The 20,999-nt window shown below is 41.7% G+C and overlaps 1 protein-coding gene and 1 pseudogene across 3 annotated transcripts in view; one reads left to right on the top strand and one right to left on the bottom strand.

Annotated features, from left to right (window-relative positions):
- Positions 1-20,967, top strand: part of AXDND1 (axonemal dynein light chain domain containing 1) — an 88,697-nt gene extending 67,730 nt beyond the window's left edge. For all 3 annotated transcript variants that reach the window (XM_078441252.1, XM_078441253.1, XM_078441254.1), the window contains 7 exons: positions 529-625; positions 2,466-2,576; positions 9,112-9,225; positions 10,699-10,803; positions 16,599-16,681; positions 17,767-18,020; positions 20,679-20,967. In XM_078441252.1, coding sequence (XP_078297378.1) covers positions 529-625; positions 2,466-2,576; positions 9,112-9,225; positions 10,699-10,803; positions 16,599-16,681; positions 17,767-18,020; positions 20,679-20,758 — 844 coding nt within the window. In that variant the 3' untranslated portion in view covers positions 20,759-20,967. The remainder of the gene's footprint in view (positions 1-528; positions 626-2,465; positions 2,577-9,111; positions 9,226-10,698; positions 10,804-16,598; positions 16,682-17,766; positions 18,021-20,678) is intronic.
- LOC132686108 (ubiquitin-like protein FUBI pseudogene) lies at positions 5,878-6,397 on the bottom strand (annotated as a pseudogene).
- Positions 20,968-20,999: the final 32 nt, after the last annotated feature.

Consider the following 20,999-nt stretch of genomic DNA (forward strand, 5'->3'; position numbering starts at 1 on the left):
GTCGGGCTCTGGGCTGATGGCTCGGAGCCTGGAGCCTGTTTCCGATTCTGTGTCTCCCTCTCTCTCTGACCCTCCCCCGTTCATGCTCTGTCTCTCTCTGTCCCAAAAATAAATAAAAAACGTTGAAAAAACAAAACAAAACAAAACAAAACAAAAAAAAAAAGAAAACCCAAATGAAAAAACCCCTATATCTGAAAAGCTAGAAGATTCTTATCAAATACAGATAAGGTCTGAAAAATTATAATTTTTTAACTAGGAAGCATAGGTTAGTACAATTGCTTCAAATTCAGGAAGTAGCTTTTATTTTCATTCAATGTTACCCATGGTCAAGAGTGAGAAGAATGAAGAGGAGGAACAGGACAAGGGTGAGAAACTTGAGAGACAGATTATTTTCCTTCGTGAGTCAATAGTTTAATTATTATGGTAAACTTCCATGGTATCTGAATTTAAAACACTTAGAAGAGGAACCAATAATAAATAGGTCATGCTGTGTGTGTGTGTGCTTTTATTTTATTTTATTTTTTCCAGTTGTTGCAAAGGGATGGTAACAGCTATGGCTCTGAATAAAGCAGGTCACTTAGAAAAAAATCCTACTAAGGATCTTCATGAACTGAATGAGATGAAGGTAACACTATCTTCCCCTTTTGTTTTGTTTGTTTTAGCAGACTTCTTAGGTTGACTTGTATTACAACAAACTACACGTATTTAAGGTGTACTGTCTGGTAATTTCTAAATTATGGATACACCCATACAATGATTATTATTTAAAAAAAAAGAAAATATCTAACACATTCAAAGTTTCCTTGTACCCCTTTGTAATCTCTCCTTCCAGCGTCATCCTGCCCCCATGCAAGGTCTGATCCATTTTCTAACACCAAAGATTATTTTTATTGTCTAGAATATATAAATAGACCCATTCAGAATGTGTACTTTTTTGATCTGACTTCGTTACTTGGCATAATTATTTTGAGAATCACACATATTGTTGCTTTTATTAAAATTGCATGCTTTTTAGTGCTGAGTAGTATTTCATTATATGGATATACACAATTTATCCATTCTCTGTTGATGGGCATTTGAATGCCAGTTTGGGTTATTACAAAGCTTTAATGCATATTCATGTATATATGCATCTCTTTCATTTCTCTTGAGCAGATATCTAGGAATGGAATGTCTAAGTCACATGGTATGTATGTGTTGAACGTTTTAAGAAACTGTCAAACTATCCTCCAATGTGGTTAAACCATTTTACACTCCCCGCCAGCAGTTTATGAATGTTCCCCATGGCCACTTCCTCACCAATGCTCACCGTGGTCTGTCATCCATAGTGGATATTGTTCTAGACATTCTGTTGTGTTCTCTTGATCTGTTTGTTGACATTGTCACCATTATCAAGCGGTCTTGATTACTATGGTCATAGAAGAAGTTTTGAAATCCAGTAGTGTGTATCCTTCAAATTTGTTCTTCTTTTTCAAGATTGATCAAGCCGCCTGGATTAAAATCCAAGTGCTTTGCTTAACTATATATATGACCTTGAGCAAGATGATCAATTGCTCTGTCCTTCAGTTTCTACATCAAAAAAATGAGAAGAATAATGGTACATATTTCTGTTCTCACCACAAGAAAAAAATTTGTAACTATGTATGGTGACAGATACTAACTAGGCTTATTGTGGTGATCATGTTGCAATATACGCAAATATTGACTCATCAGGTTGTTCACCTCAAACGAATACAATGTTATTTTTTGTGTGTGCATTTGTTTTGGGGTTAATCCATTTTTTAAAATTTTAATTTTTTAAATTAATTACGTTTTTAATTAAATTGCAGTTAACATTACAGTATTATACTAGTTTCAAGTATACAATATAGTGATTCAACAATTCCCTGCATCACAAGTGCCCTCCTTAATCCTCATCGCTTATTTCACCCATCCCCCCAGCCACTTCCACTCTGGTAGCCATCAGTTTGTTCCCAGTGTAATGTTATTTCAATTATACCTCATAAAAAATAATAGCACATATTACATACTGAATGAATTAATATTGCACATGCTTAGAACAGAGTCTGGCATATAATTAAAGCCAATTAAATGTGGGCTATTTCTATTGTTATTGCTATGCAATCACAGTTGACCTGGTCAGCTGCGAAACATTTGTTGGGACCGACCGTTTGCCTGTAGTAAATGCAGCAGCCTTTCTGCATCTGGTTTTATGGCACAGCACAGCTCCTTGCCCCATTGCAACCCAGATCCCCAAATCCTGTTGATAAGAGATGGTATGATTTCAGGTCTGTGTTCATAGAGACTCATTTCTGCACAAATCTTTGAACTGAAGTGATAAAAAGTTAATTGAATGGAGTTGTATTTAGAGTTGTACTTAACAGCTCCTCGATAGAAGGAGTGAATAAATGAGTTGTTACAGTCTGATTTTTTCTGCTTAGTAATTATCTTTGATCTCTTCTCAGAGAGAATGTCATGAGTGGATCACCACATGTTCTCACCTCCTTTCTGGGCTTAAAGGCAGAATAATAAAGTTACTGACACCGGAAGAAAAGGAGTACCTGTTTGGAGAAGAGGTATTTGCCATGTGTTGGCATTGATCATTATTCAGCCTCGTCCTGTATTGCAATAGATAAGGTTTCAGTGACTTTTTCCTATCAGTGTTCTGAGTCCTCACTTATTTACCAGAAGAGAATGTGGTCCCTGACCAAGAGCATTAGTAGTTCTTCTCCCTTCTAAGGGAGAAAATCATCCACCTAAGTATCTCTCCTCACTTTCTTAGCGGATGATTTTGCTTTATCCTTCATAAAGGAAAGGATGGCTTTCAGAGGGGAGCTGCCTGTCACATCCTGAGGCAGGTCCTCAGACTGGTCTGCTTTTGTGTGCACACTTCCTCATCCCCTTCAGGCTCTGTCTTCCATTTAAGGTTATTTCTTCTCTTGAGCACCTAACCCAGCCCATTGGCCTCTCTCTTTTGTGTCTTAAAAAATTTTTTTTAAGTTTATTTTTTATTTTATTTTATTTTTTTTTAGACAGTTAAAAAAAATTTTTTTAGACAGTTTTTTAACGTTTTTTTAATTTACTTTTGAGACAGAGAGAGACAGAGCATGAACAGGGGAGGGTGAGAGAGAGAGAGAGGGAGACACAGAATCTGAAACAGGTTCCAGGCTCTGAGCTGTCAGCACAGAGTCCGATGCGGGGCTCGAACTCACAGAGTGAGAGATCATGACCTGAGCTGAAGTCGGACGCTTAACTGACTGAGCCACCCAGGCGCCCCTGAGTTTATTTATTTTTGAGAGAGAGAGATAGAGAGCATGTAGGCAAGTGCTGGAGGGGCAGCGAGAGGGGAGTACCGAGGATCTGAAGCAGGCTCTGTGCTGACAGCAGAGAGCCCAGTGCGGGGCTCCAACTCACGAACTTTGAGATCATAACCTGAGCCGAAGTCAGACACTCAACGGATGGAGCCACCCAGGCGCCCTGTGGGACTTGCGTTTTATATTGAAACACCAAAGAAACACCACCTTTCTAAATTATACACCTTTTACAAATGCTTATTTTTCTTTGCTGCCCAATTCTTGGCCAGAATTATTTTGAATTAGCCACTGAATGATTTCAGAAAATTAAGTAACACAGACGTGATCTTGGCTACGCAACAGATCTATGCAAAAATTAAATTCAAGAGCTCTGCACAATCATAGGGAACAGAAAGGATTTTAAAGGTGATTGAATTCAGCCTAACATCAGATGTGTGAAACTTTGCATTACCACCCATCCTTGATCTATGCCTATATTTGAGCATCTGCAGTGGCAGAGACCTACTTTCAGAATTAGCCATGTGTTTTGGTGAGCACTCACTAGTAGAATGTTATTCTTTCTATTGAACTAGATGAAATACATTTCCTTGTAACTTTTTCTACTCACTGGCCCTGTTCAGTCTTTGGGTTGATGTGAACAAGGTGGATTTGTCTTCCACATTATACTGTTTCTAATATTCCATGTTGTAGTGTTTTCTAACATTTGAAAATAGCAATATTCCACCTAAGTCTGTTTCTGGAATTTATTTTCTATTTATCTGTTCATGGGTCATCACCACAATATTTTAATTTTTGAGGCATTATGGTGCATTTTCATATCCGGTAGGGTCAGCTCTCCTCACTGATCTTTTTCATGGGCTTCAGGATTTCACCATTTTTGCTTATTTATTCTTCTATAGAACTCTATAATCTACCTCTAGAAAAAATAGGAATTTTGAAAACTGGGATCATTCTAAATTTATATATTAACTTAGAGCAGAGATACTTATGTTGTTGGGTTGTCATATCCAAAAATGGGGGATACAGGATGTCTACTTTTAATGCTTTTTACTGATGTTTTATGGTTTACTCATTTTGTGCATTTCTTGTGAGGTTTATGTCTGACTGTTTTATTTTACTGCTATTTAAAAAAATTTTTTTTAACGTTTATTTATTTTTGAGACAGAGAGAGACAGAGCATGAACGGGGGAGGGTCACAGAGAGAGGGAGACACAGAATCTGAAACAGGCTCCAGGCTCTGAGCTGTCAGCACAGAGCCCGACGCAGGGCTCGAACCCACGGACCGTGAGATCGTGACCTGAGCCGAAGTCGGACGCTCAACCGACCGAGCCACCCAGGCGCCCCTTTTACTGCTATTTTAAATGGGATCTTCTTTTCCATTGTATCTTATAATTGAGAACTGTGTATATGTTATTGATCTATGTATTTTAATTTTATATTCTGTGACTTTACTGAATTATCTTACTGTTTTCAGTAGTTTTTAATAGATTCTTTTGGGTTCTCCAGATACTTAATCAAATCATCTACAAATAGAGATAATTTGACCTCTTTCTTTCAATTATTATGGCTCTAATCGCTTTTTCTTGTCTGATTTCAATGGGTAATTCATCCAATTAGGTGTTAAATAGTGGTAGCAATAGCAAGCATCCTCTTCTTTTTAAAAAAATTAAAAAAAAATTATTTTTTTTTTTGGATAGAGAGAGTACAAGCAGGGAAGGGGCAGAAAGAAAGAGGGAGGCATGGAATCGGAAGCAGGCTCCAGGCTCTGAGTTGTCAGCACAGAGCCCAACACAGGGCTTGAACTCACGGACCGTGAGACCATGATCTGAGCCGAATTGGATACCCAGCTGACTGTGCCACCCAGGCGCCCCTTTAATTTCTTTATTGTTCCTTCATACATCCCAGATCTTCTGCCTGAGATCATTTTCTTTCTGCCTTGACCTTTACATTTTTCTTTAGTGAGGATTTACTGGAGGCAAACTTAATTTTTGTTTGTCTAAAAATGTCTTTATTTCACTCACATTCTTAAAATTTTTTTTTGCTGGGCATACAATTCTAGGAGGGTATTATTTTCTCTTAGCCCATTGATGACACTGTTCCTACTGTTTTCTGGATTTTATTGTTACCAAAGTGACAGTTGAGAATTCAGCTGTCAGTTCCTTTGAAGTTAACCCTCTCTTCTCTCTGGCTGCTTTGAAGATCTTTTTATCTTTGGCATTTTGCAGTTTCACTCTGATACGTGGTGAATGTGGAGTTCCTTTTCTTTTTAAATTTTGCCATTAATTCTCTTGGTTTCCTGAATGTTTGAGTTGGTATCTTGAATTAGATATGGAAAATTCTGTTTTTGTCTCTTCAAATATTGTCTCTACTATATTTGCTCTCTCCTTTCTTTCTGGCTGAATGGATATGTATTAGAACCTATGCGCATGTCTTTGAACCTTATTTCATATTTTCTATCTCTCTGTGTCTGCACTGCATCCTGAATAATTTCATCTGGTTTACCTTCCTGTTCGCTAATCTTCTATTAAACCTTTGTGTTCAGTTTTTATTTTATTTTATTTTCTATTTTTTTGACTGGACTAAGTGGCTTTATTGGGGAAAGCCAGGATTACATCAGACGTAAGAGTTGGCATTGGGGCCCTTCTTCTTTCTAAAGGTGGGCACAACGTTGACAAAGTGCCAGTTGTATAGTATCCACCACTTGGCTCTGCCTGTCTTCTTCTTCTTCTCCTTCTCCTTCTCCTGTTTGGCCACCTTAGGAGTCTGCCCTCTTACTTTCCCAGCATGGGTCAGGGAACCATGGACTTTACCTTCAAGCCTGCGGCAAGCTACTTCCAGGGTGGTCAGAGCCTCTTCTCCACACTGACCCAGGGTAGCCTCATCCTCTAGGGGCGTGCCTGCCAGGAGCACGATTTGATCTTCTGGAGTGACGCCCTCCAGAGAGGCTACATGAACCTTGATCTGGGCGACCGTCTCCTGGCCGATCACCTCGAGGGTGTGTAGCTCCTGGGCATGGACAAAAAGCTTCATGTCGGCCACTGGACGATGGCCACCGCAGCCGCGACCACGAAGATGGAGTCGAGAAAGAGCTCTGTTCAGTTTTTAAATTTAATTGTTAAAGTTCTATTTGGTTCTTTTTCGTGTCTGATCATTTTTGTAATCTTTGTCTCTTTATTCATATTTTCAATCTTTTATTTCTTTAGACAGGTTAATATAACTTTGTAGTCTATTTGATAATTCTAATATATGATATATCTGTATAAGAATGTTAATTACAAACTGGACAGCAACATGCAAAGAATGAAATTGGACCACTTTCTTGCACCATACACAAAAATAAATTCACAATGGATTAAAGACCTAATGTGAGACCTGAAACCATAGAACTCCTAGCAGAGAGCACATAAGATAATTTCTCCAGCATCAGCCATAGCAACGTTTTCCTGGATACATCTCCTAAGGCAAGGGAAACAAAAGCAAAAATAAACTATTGGAACTACTTCAAAATAAAAAGCTTCTGTGCAGCAGGGCCCCTGGGTGCCGTAGTCGGTTGAGCGTCCAACTCTTCATTTTGGCTCAGGTCATGAATCCTGGGGTTGTGGGACTGAGTCCTGCATTGGGCTTCACAGTGAGCCTGGAGCCTGCTGAGGATTCTCTCCATCTCCTGCTCTGCCCCTTCCACTGCTCACCTGCTCTCTCTCTATAAAAAAGAAGAAAAAAGCTACACAGTGAAAGGGAATAATTAACAAAACTAAAAGAGAAATACCGAGTGGGCAAAGATATTTGCAAATGTCAGCTCTGATAAAGGGGTTAGTATCTGAAATATATAAAGAACCTCTGCGACTCAATACCAAAGAACCAAATAATCCAATTAACAAACGGGCAGAAGACATGAACAGACTTTGCTCCAAAGAAGATGTTCAGATGGCCAACAGATACTTGAAAAGATGCTCAACATCACTCATCATCAGGGAAATGCAAACCAAAACCACAATGAGATATCACTTCACACTTGTCAGAATGGCTAAAATCAAACACACAAGAAGCAAGAAGTGTTGGTGAGGATGTGGAGAAAAAGGAACCCTTATGTACTGTTGGTAGGAATACAAACTGGTGCAGCCATTGTGGAAAAGAGTATGGAGGTTCCTCAAAAAATTAAAAATCAGACTACATGTGATCAAGTAATCCTACTACTGGGTATTTAAGCAAAGAATATGAAAACACTAACTCAAAAAGATATATGCACCCCTATGTTTATTGCAGCATTATTTATTATAGACAACCTATGCAAGCAGCCCAGGTGTCCGTCGATAAGTGAATGGATAAAGATGATGTGGTAATACACACTCACGTATGCACGTGTGGATACACACACACACACAGGAATATTACTCGGCCATAAAAAAGAATGAGATCTTGCCATTTGCAACAACACAGATGGATCTAGAGGGTATAATGCTAAGTGAAATAAGACAGAAATTTCTAGCTTCTGTTTTTTACACATCGTTGCTGTGAACATCTGAAGGACATTTTTCAGTCGATCATTGTGTAGACTTCTTTGAGGTATTCAACACTGTTGACTCCTTCTTTCTCCTCTTTTGGCTTTCCTGGTGGACCTCTCAGACTTCTGACATGACTTCTGGCCTTCTCTGGGGGCTCGTCTTTCTTCCCTAGCCCTTTATGTGACTAGGTTCCTGTCCTAAGGCCTCGTCCCCTAACACTTCACAAGGTCTCCTTTGGTGATGTAATTTACCTTCTTGGCTTCAACTAAATTCAATTAAATAATTGTTAAATGATTATCTTTAGCCCAAATGCCTCCATGTAAACTCTAGATCCGTATATTTAACAATCTACTGAATATTTCCAGTTGGATATCTTAGTGGTAACTCAAAGTCACATAGCTGAGTCTGAACTCATCTGTCTTCCCATACCTGCTTATGCAACTTTGTTCATTATCTCTGTGAACGGTATTATCATCTATGTAGTGGCCTACACCATACATCAGGTATCATTCAAGATGCTTCCATTCCCTAACCATTCCATATCCATCGAATTACTCAAGCAGTAAGAGTTAACTCCTAAATAACCTCTTGAATCCTTACCCTCCTCTTCATTTCTGAAACCCTGTGTTGTTCATTCTCTACTCTCACCTTTTCTCCTTCTTTCTCTTTCTCCCTCCCTCCCTCACTCCTCTCTCTCTCTCTCTCTCTCGCCTCTTTCTCTTTAAATCTACTCTCATGTTGCTAGAGTGATTGTTTTAAAATTAAAACATATCAGCCAATTTATCAATACCTCATTGCCTTCAGGATAAAATTGTTTCCCTGAAAAGCCACTGGAGCCCTTCCTCTATGATTGTGCTCCTGTCCATCTACCCCTAAATTTCTGTCCTACTGAACTACTTTGTCCTCAAGAGCCAATCATGCCCATGCAGCATCCTCTGCCTAGAATACCCCATGCTAACTATCTTTTTCCCTTACTCATCCTTCCAGAAGAAACTCAGACATTATGTCCTCCAGGAAACCTTCCTGACCAACCCTCTCACCCCTATCCACTACCAGATCTGGATTAGGTGTTCCTACCATGTGACTATATGTATCCATAGCATTTTCTTGTCCACTAAATTGTAAGCTTCTTAAGGACAGAGGCCATTCTTATTCACTTTTTTGTCCTTATGCCCAGCACAGTATCCAGTTGGAAGATTAGTACGCATTAAATACTTTTGAATGAATAATGGGTATATACTACTCAATTATTAATATACACTAAGCTATAATTATACTATTGTTTTATCTCACAGGATTTTGTAAAAGAATTAATTGAGCCTGAAACAGACAGGCTTTTTAGAGAAGATGAAGAAGAAAGTATGGAGGATAAGAAACTTGAGAAGGAAAAGGAAGAAGAGAAAGAAGAGGTAAGATGTTTAGTATTATCTTTTCTTTCCCTTTATGTTTTTAAAGAATATGTTTAGAGGTACTAGTGAAAATAGAAATAGATCATCTGGCATAAATCAAGTTGCGTCCTTTCTTCTTGTAGATTTAGCCATACCCGCAGACACCCTTAGCTCTTTGTTTTCCACGGAAGGAACATCCTTTTCCTTTTCAAAATCCACCTACTTCCCATCAACCTCATTCACACCTGTCCTCCTATTTCCTACACTATCTGCCTTTCACTCTGATGCTGTTTCTTTATCCTTTCATTGCCAGATTTTTCAAACAGTAATGTAAACTCTATGTGTCCACTTCTTCAGCTCCTGTTCTGGGCTGCCTTTCCCCTCCTCCCAGGCCCACACCTTCCTTCTCCTTACCCTGTCCCCACCCCTGCTGAGGCATTAGTAGTAATAACAACCCTTCCTGGGGCACTTATAATAATGATGAAAATGCGACGATAACCACCACTAATTGAGTGCCTACTGTGAGCTACATGTTCTGTACATGTTATCTCTTATCTACACAGTACAACTTCAAGGTAAAAATTATTGTCCCATTTTACAGATAAGAAAATTGAAACTCAGGTTGACTGACTACCCTAAGTCAGATAGCTGTAAGTGGCAGAACCAGCATTCAAACCCAGATTAGTCTGGCAAGAGCCCTTTGCTGATTCCTGGATTGACTATTGTCTTTGGCTCTTAGAACTCGTGATCACCTAACATTCTCTGTACTGTCTTAACTTACTTCCCTGATGTTTCTTCTCTGTGAATAGTTTAAATGTTGGTATGACTCCAGGCTGTGACCTAGGTCCTCTACTCACTGTATATGCTGGACAGCACTACAAAAATATGATAACAACACCCAAGCTTCTTTGGACCAGCATTTTCTGTTTTATTTCTGCTATAGTCCTTGGCATATGGAAGACACAAAATAAATGGAAAACAGTGTTATGTGGCCACTAAATAATGTCATACCTTTTAACTGTATAATGCATTCCCTCCTCTCCACCTCTGAGGCTTTAGTCCTGGCTCTTTCCTCTCTACGGTACAAACTCTTGTTCAACCTTCAGGTATCACTTTCTTTCTCAAACTTACCTGATGTGTCTAGGCAGAATTCAGGGCTCTTTTCTGGATGCACACAGCTTTTGGAACCCACCTCTTTGCTAACAGTAATGTGGCATACCATAATTATTTTCTGGGCCATCTCTCCCACTGTGCTATGAATTCTTGGGGTCTGGAAGAAATCCTCTTTGTTTTTCTCACATTTTCTTCCCTGGTCTCCGCTTCCCCGTCCCCACTAATTTCTCACACAGTGTTTGCTCTAAAGTCTTCAAAATGCTCGTTGAGTGACTAGAGCAAATGGAAAATTAAAGCTTCAGACACTCCTCCAGACAACTTGCCCTGTCACTGTGTCCCATACCAGCTCACTAAAGGGACCTTCGTGTTTCTGTGCCCTAGAAGCCTTCAACATCCAGAGAAGAGGAAAGACTCATTCGAATAATTGAAAAAGATGAAAACATTCATACCAAACCTCTATTTGAAACAGATGTATTCTCTTCCTGGGTATGTATCTGAAAGCCAAATCGGAGATTCAAAACTAGAGAAAAAAGCCAGGAAATTTAACAGTATGTAAAAATGATATGGATCTGACATAACTTTTAGCTCTAAGAGGACCAGGAGCTCCTACATAATATATTTTTCAGGGTTTTTTTTTCCTCCCAGCGTCATCCTTGGAAAACTCTTGTTTTTCACCGTAACTTTATAAAAACTTCTCATTCTCTTCTTTAAACCTCAGTTTAAAGATTTTTTTTTTTTTAAGATTTATCTATTTTTGAGAGATAGAGCACAAGTGAGGAAGGGGGAGAGAGAGAGGGGGACAGAAGATCTGAAGCGGGTTCTGTGCTGACAGCAGTGGTGAGATTGATGTGGGGCTTGAACCCATGAGCGGTAACATCATGACCTGAGCCGAAGTAGGACGCTCAACCGACTGAGCCACCCAGGTGCCCCTAAACTTCATTTTAAAATGAGCTTTTCATTGACTTTCTTAATTTAACAATATCTTGGTCAAAACTTGACCTATTTTTTTTTTTTTAGAATATTCATTTAGCAGATTCTATTGAGAACTGTGATCACCATATACTTCCAACCACAAGAATTGATGGGAAACTGGAAATTTTTAGAAACTCAGCAGGAAAATAGATTAAAAAAAATTTTTTTTAATGTTTATTCATTTTTGAGAGAGAGAGAGAGAGAGCGCGAGAGAGCATGAGCAGGGGAGGGGCAGAGAGAGAGGGAGATACAGAACTCGAAGCAGGCTCTAGGCTCTGAGCTGTCAGCACAGAGCCCAACGTGGGCCTCCCACTCACAAACCATGAGATCATGACCTGAGCCAAAGTCGGATGCTTAGTCAACTGAGCCACCCAGGCGCCCCAGGAAAATAGATTTAAGATTCCTCCACAGAAAGTTCTAGGACCGTGGTAGACGTAAGTCAGTTCTAGATTGGCGTGTCTCTGTGTACAGGAGGTCATGCCTTCATCCCATTAATCCCCCAAAATGGTATGTAGCGTTTCGTGTGTATGTTTATACTGTGCATTTTCCTGGCGGGGGGTGGTGGTGCCAGAAATCCATATATCGAATCCAGTTTCACCCCCACAGTAATGGACCATTTCACTGTCAGAGGTTTGGTCCATCTGAGCAGGTGGGTGCAGTGGGGCTGTGGTGAGGGTCAGGCTGGGCAGCAGCTGGATGACTAAGGCAGAGGTGTGGCCGATTGCAGGGGTATATGTCCAGGGAGGTTGTGGGAAGTAGGCTCCAAATCTTATAGGAAGAACTGGGGGAAATCACGTGGAGAGTCAGTCAGGAGTCATGTGCCGTGAGACACATACGGAAAGGGCACCACCGTTTGATCTCCTAACCCCACCAATCCCACCCAAGGCCTTCCTGCCTCAGATGGTCTCCCCTGCTGTGCTGTCTAGGCTAGGAGTCACTGTCAAGTCTCCCAGATACCCAAACCAGGCAGGAAAACAGCCTATAGCCTGGGGCAAAATTGAGGGGCACAGAGCTTGTCTTTGGTGGTGGTGGCGGGAGGGTGGGGTGGGGGTGGGGGACTGCTCCAGGATACCACCTTTCCATCTGACACGGTGCAGTGCCATGTGACTAGCTCATCTGGGACGATGTGGCCCAGAAAGTCTGTCTCCAGGCTCTGGAAGGTTGCTAATGCTGCTACTATAGATCACTGAAGATTGAACCATTTACGTGCTCGTTGACTATAAGGTCTGGGGAATGGAGCAAAATGCCAGCCGGGTATATAATTATTTGCAAGTTCCTGGAGGTAAAGAAGAATCATGTTCATCCTATGTGGTGGTGGCTGGAACACTCGCGGGCGGAAAGGGATCACCAGGTGCTCCAACAGAAGAGACCTAATTGTGCTTGGCCAGCAGAGACAAGGTTGATATTTGGGGCTGTGGGTGCCCAGAGAATGAAAGTTCCTTCAACTGGCTTGTGAGGTCAGAGATTTGGGGCAGGAGGCGGAGCTGGGGGAAGCGCCATCTTGGACTGTGCTGCAGGCCAGGTGGAACAGGTGGGGCCTGGGCTCCATGTACCTGTCACTTACAAAAGTACTAGGACTCCCTGAGGGTGCTTTAAGCTTTCAAATCTTCTATTGTAAGTTTTTTTTTTGCTTTTGTTTGCTTGTTTATTTCCCTTATTTATTATCATTATTATTATTTGACAGTCTCTGGTCCTAAGAACATAAATAACCATTTTGTAGGGATACAGGTTCAAGGCACCAGACCTAACAGGCAGCTGCACTCTTTTGCTGGTCTAAAAACACAACTCCCAGGAGGCAGTACATTTGATTAACCCTGGGGAAGGCAAGAAAAAAGGAAGGGATCGGGAAGCAGAAAGCCTGTGGTGTGCAGGTATAACTTGTCATGTCCCTGGGAGTTGAGTTGTAAAACTGGAGAGCTCCAAGAGATCGAGGAGCCCCAGGTTTTTCTAGTGAGAAATAGTGCCAGACCCTTGGGAAGCTAGTGACCTAAGCATGGAGAATTCCAGTTACTCTTAGTATCCCCTCCTGCAGATGACACCAGTGTGGGATTTTCTGAGGGTTGAGATATGAGTGATATCTCAACAGGGGTGGTGATAAGTCACCACCAGCTTGGGGAGGCTGATAGCTTGACCTGGTAAACCAGGGCCTCATTCATACCGTTACCCAATGTCCTAGTGTCTACCACAATGGGGCTGGACCGTCCACTATTCAAACGCTCCTCAATTAGCCAGGAGTTAGGGCTTCGTGGAAATTCGTGAGGACTGTACTCAAAGCAGGCCCTGTGTGCATAATGTGGCCAGCTCCGTCTGAAACAGGCACATCTAATTTGTCACTGTGCCTGATGGACTCGTGAACCAAGCGATCCCTGTAGGCGGTGCTGGCTTTGCTGCCGTCCTTCCTGGGAGAAGGCTCCTCTGCTTTCGGAGGCAGCCCCGTTCAGTCAGTTCTGGTTACGTGCTGCAACGCACCCCTTGTGGCCCTTTCTGAATCAGAATCATTCCAACATTGTTCCTGTAGGACAGGCAGCCGGAATTCTGTGTAACATCTCAGCTGGCTGGTGGAGACGTGGGATGACTAAATCCGGCAAGCTCCCCCCGAGGCTACCAAAAGTGCTCGGAGCTACCCTGGCCCCCCAGTGCTTCCTCTTGACCGCATGAGTAGGGCTGGCCACAGCTCAGCTACCCCAACAAACAAGATATTGGAAACGATCTCTTTCAGACTCATCTTCACACCGTAGGTTCTGGGTGTCCATAAAGACTTATAAGTGTATGAAGATGATAGGAGATTTTGCTGAATCACCTGTGAACTCCTGCAGAAAGATGAGCAGGCACCAGATTTGGGGGGATCAGCAGTATTTTTAACATAAGATTAGACCTTCTGCCCTTCTGTCATTGGCCTGAAGGTGGCCCTTAGAAGTCTGTTTCCCTCTCACAATACCACGTACTCCAGAGCAGTGACTAATTTACGTATTTTATAACCGCAACAGGGAAGGGCCCTTGGATTGGTGGTTCTAGAAATTATGTCCAAAGCTGCTGCGGCGCTATGTCAGTGCTGGGAGTTGGATCCCAAAGAAGTAGGCCTGGAGTAAGATCCTCCCTGAGATAGTGTCAGGCTAGAGCTATTGTCCAATTCAAAGCCCATTAGTGGAGTCAAACCTGAGGAAGACCAAGTCAAAAAGGCCAGAGACAGAATTGGAGTCAGAGACGAAGTGCAAAGCTACAGCAGATTGGTGCAAATAAGGAAAGTCCAATGCAATTACTTCCAAGAGCCACGAGGCCCGTGTTTGTCTCTTAAACAGGGTGACAGACCACAGAAGCCAGAGGAAGGCTAGGCGTAGGAGAATAGGGTCTAAAGCCATGTCTGTGATTAGCCTTGAGGTGTCAGTATCATTGTATGGGTGATGCGGGGGAGGCTGCCACCAGCCATACACAGAGGATGCCACAGGAATTTCCTCTGGAAGGATTTGAAATGGACCACAAAACGTTAATCTGTACTTGCCAGTGTCAAAACAGGGACGTTTTCCTCGCACACTGGAACTAAATATACGGTGGACTCTTGAAGAGCTCAGGGGTTAGGGACACTGACTCCCTGCACAGTCAAAAATCCGTATGTAACTTTTGACTCTCCAGAAACTTAACTAGTAATAGCCTACTGTTGACTGGAATTCTCACAGATAACACGGACATTCAACACATATTTTGTATGTCACACGAATTACGTACTGTATCCTTACAATGAAGTAAGCTAGAGGAAAGCAAATGTTATTAAGAAAACGATAAGGAAGCGGAAAGACGTTTACAGTACTGGACTGTGAAAAAAATCCATGTAAAAGTGGGCACGCACTGTTCAAGCCTATGCAGTTCAAGGCTCCGCCGTGTATCCGTTGAATGAATGCGCGTCTGAAGGCTCCGGTGTGCGCAGAGTACGGTACTGCTTTACTTTGGTTTCTACCTACAAAGTTGTTCCATAGAGCTGTAAACCATGTGAGGAATTCCAGTTCTAGAAGCCTCCGCTCTGAACACCTTTCTTTTGGCCTCACAGAACAAATAAGTTAGTGGCAAGTGCTGTGTGGCCACAGCCAAGTCACATGCTTCTGGTCCAGGCTGGACAATGATAGCATTTACTTTCCAAACAAACTACCCAAGAAAGGGGAGCAAAGCAGAAAGACAAGAGTAGGTGATTGGGACAATAAGAAGAGAGTAAAAGAGCTAGGGTAACAGTGAAAATGTTTCACGTGGTTTTTCTCTGGTTTTCCTTTAGAAAAAGCTAGCATATTGCCATGGGCTGTGTGGGTGAGAATGAAGAGGCCCAGATGAGGGTTTTGCTTTAACCCACTAGATCCTTCTGTGTGGATGGAAGGCTGCCTACCCTCTCAGAGCTCCCTTTCCATCTATAATGTGGGGCTTACCTTTTACTCGCCTCAGGTTCGGAAACATGGATACATGAGACTTTTAACACAGTTGTGGGCAAAAAGGGGCGAAGGGGAGTGGGAGGTACAGGCTTCCAGTTATGAAATGAATAAGTCACGGGGATGAGAGGTACAGCACAGGGAATATAGCCAGTGACGTAGTAATGGCGTCGTATGGTGACAGATGGGAGCTACACTTGCGGTGAGCACAGCATAAGGTATAGATTCGTCCAATCAGCATGCGGCACACCTGGAAGTAGTGTAACATCGTGTGTCAACTATCCTTCAATTTTTAAAATGTACAGTTCTGGGAAAATGTCACATTTATTTTAAAATATGCTTACAATTTTTGTTTTCCAAATACCTTCTTTTACCTTTCTTTTGTTTCCTAGAATGTATGTAGAGTCAAGATAAATGAAAGAGGCGGGTTTTTTTTTCATACTTTCACTGCCTTGATATTTATTGAGTTCCCTAAGGCCCTGAGAGATCTGATTGGATGTTGCAATGTTATGTGCTTGGTGAAGAAAATTCTTAAGAAAAATAGTTAATTTCCTTGATCATCAACTTGATTTATTACAGAAACACATTTAGCCTTCTCTTTATTTTTAAACCTTTTCTTCTTTCCTTGTTTCTTTTTGTTGATATTATTTTCCCTGCTTCTTCACAGTTCTAATCAAATTTATATCCACCTGTAGCGTGAATAATTTGGAAGCTGGTATGCTGTGTGGCCATAGGTAGTCCCTGTTCTTTTTTGGTGTTAAGACTGCTTGATCATTTACTATATAAATATGGAGAGTAGAAAAAAATATTCTGGAAGGCTTAGTCCAAAACATTCTGAAGAAGTAGAGTATTGACTGTTGGGATTCTCAGTTCACTCATACTGCTTATTTCCTTTGTCAGAGAGAATCAGCTAGTCAAGGCACACTGGCCCCAAAGTATCTAGAAGCAATGGCTGTAATTGAACGCACACAGGAGAAGCTGATGTAAGTATGAGGCTCCACGATGGTAACAACAAAGATTGCCGGCCAGGAGCTTTAGCTGAGAAATCCACACTTCGTGGCTTACCTGTGTTTCTTCTGCTCCCTTTATCCTCACTAGTTGGTTGGGTATCTCCAAGTCTTCTGCTAATGGCAAGGAAGTACACTGCTTCCACAGGAACATCCGTCCTCGCCCACGGTGGAGATGGAGGGAGGGAACGTGTGTGTATGTGGGGAGTAGGGTATTAGGAGGGTCTATTCAGTGTGTTTCTAAGAGATGAGCTAGAGACGGAGCTGGGAGAAATACTCTGCAAGAAAGAATGCTACATAACCCCAAGAGTAGGAAGGGCGATATAGTCAAGATGGTCGTGAGTGCCAAGAGAAGAGCACAGCCATGTAGACATATAACACGCACTCTAGGAATTAAGAGGCACGTTTCAGATTGGTTTTATTTACTGTCAGATCTGGTTTTAGAGGTACTGGAAAAGAAAGGACACTATTGATTTAGTATGTTGGATCACATCAATGAAGAGGAGCCAAAATTAGCTACTGAAAAAGGGGTTCCTTGGCTGTTGACGAGAAATCCAAATACCCAAAGTCAGATTTCACTAAGAAATTATAAGTATGTTGCATCCTTTTTTTTTTAAGTTTTATTTTATTTTTTCAGAGACAGAGAGAGACAGAGCATGAGCAGGGGAGGGGCAGAGAGAGAGGGAGACACAGAATCCAAAGCAGGCTCCAGGCTCTGAGCTGTCGGCACAAAACCTGACGCAGGGCTCCACCTCACAGACCACGAGATCATGACCTGAGCTGAAGTCAGACGCTTAACCAACTGAGCCACCCAGGGGCCCCATAAATATGTTGCATTCTTAAATCACAGCATGACTGCCACTCTGATATTGCCATCCAAGTAGCTTCCAGGACCGCAGTTCTGGGTTAACGATTGATGCTGCTGCCTCCCTTCTTTGTACGTTTTGGATGGACATATCTAATTCTACTGCCTCTTCTAGATTATGTGTTCCTATTCATGAAAGATACTTTTTCAAACCTTTCCATTTTGTTGTGTTTTCTCTGGCCTTTGTCCACATCAGAGAGTTTGAAAGCAGAGCCAGACAAGCAGAGGAGAAGTTTGAGGAGGTAAATGAGAAACTTCATCATACCCTCATAAGAAATAAAGAACTAGAGAGGGAAGTAGAGGATATTTTGATAAGGTCTCAAGAGAGGGAGGCTGAAACACGAAGAGAAGAAGAAAATGAAAGAGGAGGAGAAGAAGAAGAAAAAGAAGAAGAGGAAGAAGAAGAAGGAAACAAGGCAGTAGAATGTTCCTCAAAGTCTCTAAAGAAAGGTGAGGCTTGCTTTCTCATTTTGCTTTATTAAGGTTTTACTAATGAAATGAGACTTGTTTGGGTCACAAATATCTTAGAAGAATATTAACATATTTAGTGATTTACTGGTTCATACTTTTCACAGGAATGCACATACATTTAACCACGTTACTGTCTTATTTGGACAACTCACAAAAAAGAAACCCAAACGACTAACAATTGCCGACAATAAACTAACATGAGATACAATTTTTACTTCTAAAACTGGCAAAGAGTTTTAAAAACAAAAGAACATAATGCTGATCAGAAGGGGCAAAGTAGTTCGTTTTACAGATGATACTCGTGGTTGGATAGACATATAGCTCTTTGAGAAAATAATTTGAAGGTATGTATGGATATGCCTTTAAAACATGCATATACTTTGACCTCTGACTGAGTAATTTTACCCTTGAGAATCTAGTCCAAGGAAATAATCCTAAATATAGAAAAAAAGATTAATGCACAAAGATGTTCAATGTATCATTGTATATAATAGAAACAACCTACCTCCAATCATGGAAGAAGGGTTAATTAATAATGCTATACTAATATGCTTGAATATTATACCACTATTAAAATGGTTTATAATGACATGGGAAGTTCTTATATTTAAATATCAAATGTAAGGAAACAGGATATGACACACTTTTTTACAGCATTATTTAACTCTTATTTAAAGCGTTTTTAAACTCTTTTTTAAAAAAGACCAAAAGGAAATTGTGTCCAAATATTGACACACATTGTCTCTGGTTGATGGAGGTTTATGGGGAATTTTGAGTTTAGTTTTTGATACTTGTTGGATTTCCTATGATGAAAATTATTCTTCTACAGGAATTATTATTATTCTACAGGAAAAGATTTAACTCTTTATTTTCTGGTCTCTAATTAATGCTATAACCTGCCCTCAAGCAGTTTCCCATATCCCCAGTTTTGGAGGCTATTTTTTGATTTTTGTCTTCATCTTCCACCTGTGGTCTCATCCCAGGACAGCTGCTAGTATAAGGGATAGCACCGGGAACATAGCTACTTTCTGTTTTCTTTGGTCACTCCTGTCTTCACCTACACCCCCAGCAAAAGCAGTAGGTTAGCCGGTGCCCCACAGCCTCCCGCCCACGTGTGCTGTATCCGTACTGTCACCAGACTGAGCTCAGTTTCTCTCTTTCTGTTAACTGTCCACTAGTAAAACGCTGATTATTCCAAGTGTGACAATCCTTTAGCTTTACGTTTGACTATATGTGAGATAGTATTCATGGATTAAAAAATTTTCATCTTACACTGTGTAATTTTATCCTGACGGCTTGCAAACTAGACTTTTTCCAGATTACGGAATAATAAATATGCAAACCATGCCAAAGGCTTTCGCGTTAACCTGGAGAGGTTACCTCAGTATGGAATGAGTGACTTTGTTTCTCTCGATTTCCATAAAGATCGTGGGGATGAGGTTAAATCCAGAATAGAAAAAGTATTAATAGTTTTAAGTAGAGGATGACTGTATACAGTGTATCCCCAACCTATAAACAATTACCTACACAAACATAGCCACCCTGCCCCTTCCTTCCAAATACCCCTTCAGAGTCATTGTCAGGGGGGCTCAAAAGTGGAGGATGAGAAGCTTTGCAAGGCTTAGGAGAGTTGGCTCCTAAGCCTGGCAGTCGGCACGCCATGCGGGAGACCTGACCACTTTCCCCGGAAAATCCATAAATTGGACATTCCTTAGGGTGAGCAGACAGCTCCTTTGAAAAATGCAATGAGACCAATGTGGGACTTGTATGGCACATGCAGTGTCATATTTGTGTTAGATGGAGCATGAGATCACCTTCCCCCAAGAGATGGGCTGCGAAGGGACGCTTACATACGGTAAAAGGACGAGGCTTGTGCACGCTGGGTATGGGGAAGATCTGGACGGAGTAGGAGACACATTTGTTTTTGTTTTATGTCGGTATTTTTCATATTTGGCAAATCATTGTGCTCTGAGCTGTGAATGAAGACAGGAATCGAGAGGGAAGTTGACAAAGATGAATGGTGGCTTAGTCTCTGATCTCAGCGAGGCTTGCCTCGGTTAGGAGCTGGGAGCCGGGAGATACACTAGGAGCAAGACGAGGGCGTGAACAAGAGGACCGAATGCAGGATGAGGTGGCAGCAGCCAGTCGGAAGGATTCGAAGTGAGAAGCCTGGTGTCATGGAGCAGCCAGGGAGAGCCAGCTTGATGGCAGGAGGCCCCCTGCACCCGTCCCGAGGGCGGGGCTGGAGTAGGGTCTGTGTGCAGGAGGCGGGGAGACAGCAGTGCAGCAATGGATGGGGATTCTGGATCCTGGCTCTATTTGAATTTTTTTTTTTTTTCCCGCCAGTCTTGGGATATGTATAGGAAGGAAGAGGAAATCCCTCTCCTTGACCACATAGTCCTCTTTTCCGGGACCCAGAACTCAGGTGACTAGCTCGCTGCACTTTAACTTTGGGAAAATGTGCTCTGAATCCCAGTAACCAACTTAGAGTCAAATTTGGGGTAGGTACATTGCCTGTTTGTAGCTTGGGAGGTACTCAGGCAGAATGGAATTTTTTAAACACTGTGTGAAGTTAAAAGTCCTCCGTAAATATTAGATGTCGTTACTACAGTATTCTAATTGTTTTTGTCTTTTCAGAAGCGCAGCGCAAGGAGGGTCTTCTCAACCCTAAGTCCAGGACCCGGACTAAACCCAACTATAAGACCAAACCCAAGTAACATCCTCAGGGTGCTGGGCTTCAGCATGGCTGCCCTCACCGATACCCGTGTGCTACCGAGCTGACGGTGTGGCTCGATCCGAGGGACTTCCTGCGCAACAGCTACTGCAAAGGCCGCGAATATTTTGTTTTTCCAAGTCGCAGCAGTGGCTGGAGGGAATAAGTGCATTAGCTTATTTCCCAGATTAAAAATAGCTGGTGCGAAAGTTTGCTAGCCTCTTCAGCTGAGTTCCTAACAGAGG

Source organism: Panthera onca, chromosome F1 (assembly GCF_046562875.1).
Source record: "Panthera onca isolate mPanOnc1 chromosome F1, mPanOnc1 haplotype 2, whole genome shotgun sequence".
In the NCBI taxonomy this organism is placed as follows: domain Eukaryota; kingdom Metazoa; phylum Chordata; class Mammalia; order Carnivora; family Felidae; genus Panthera; species Panthera onca.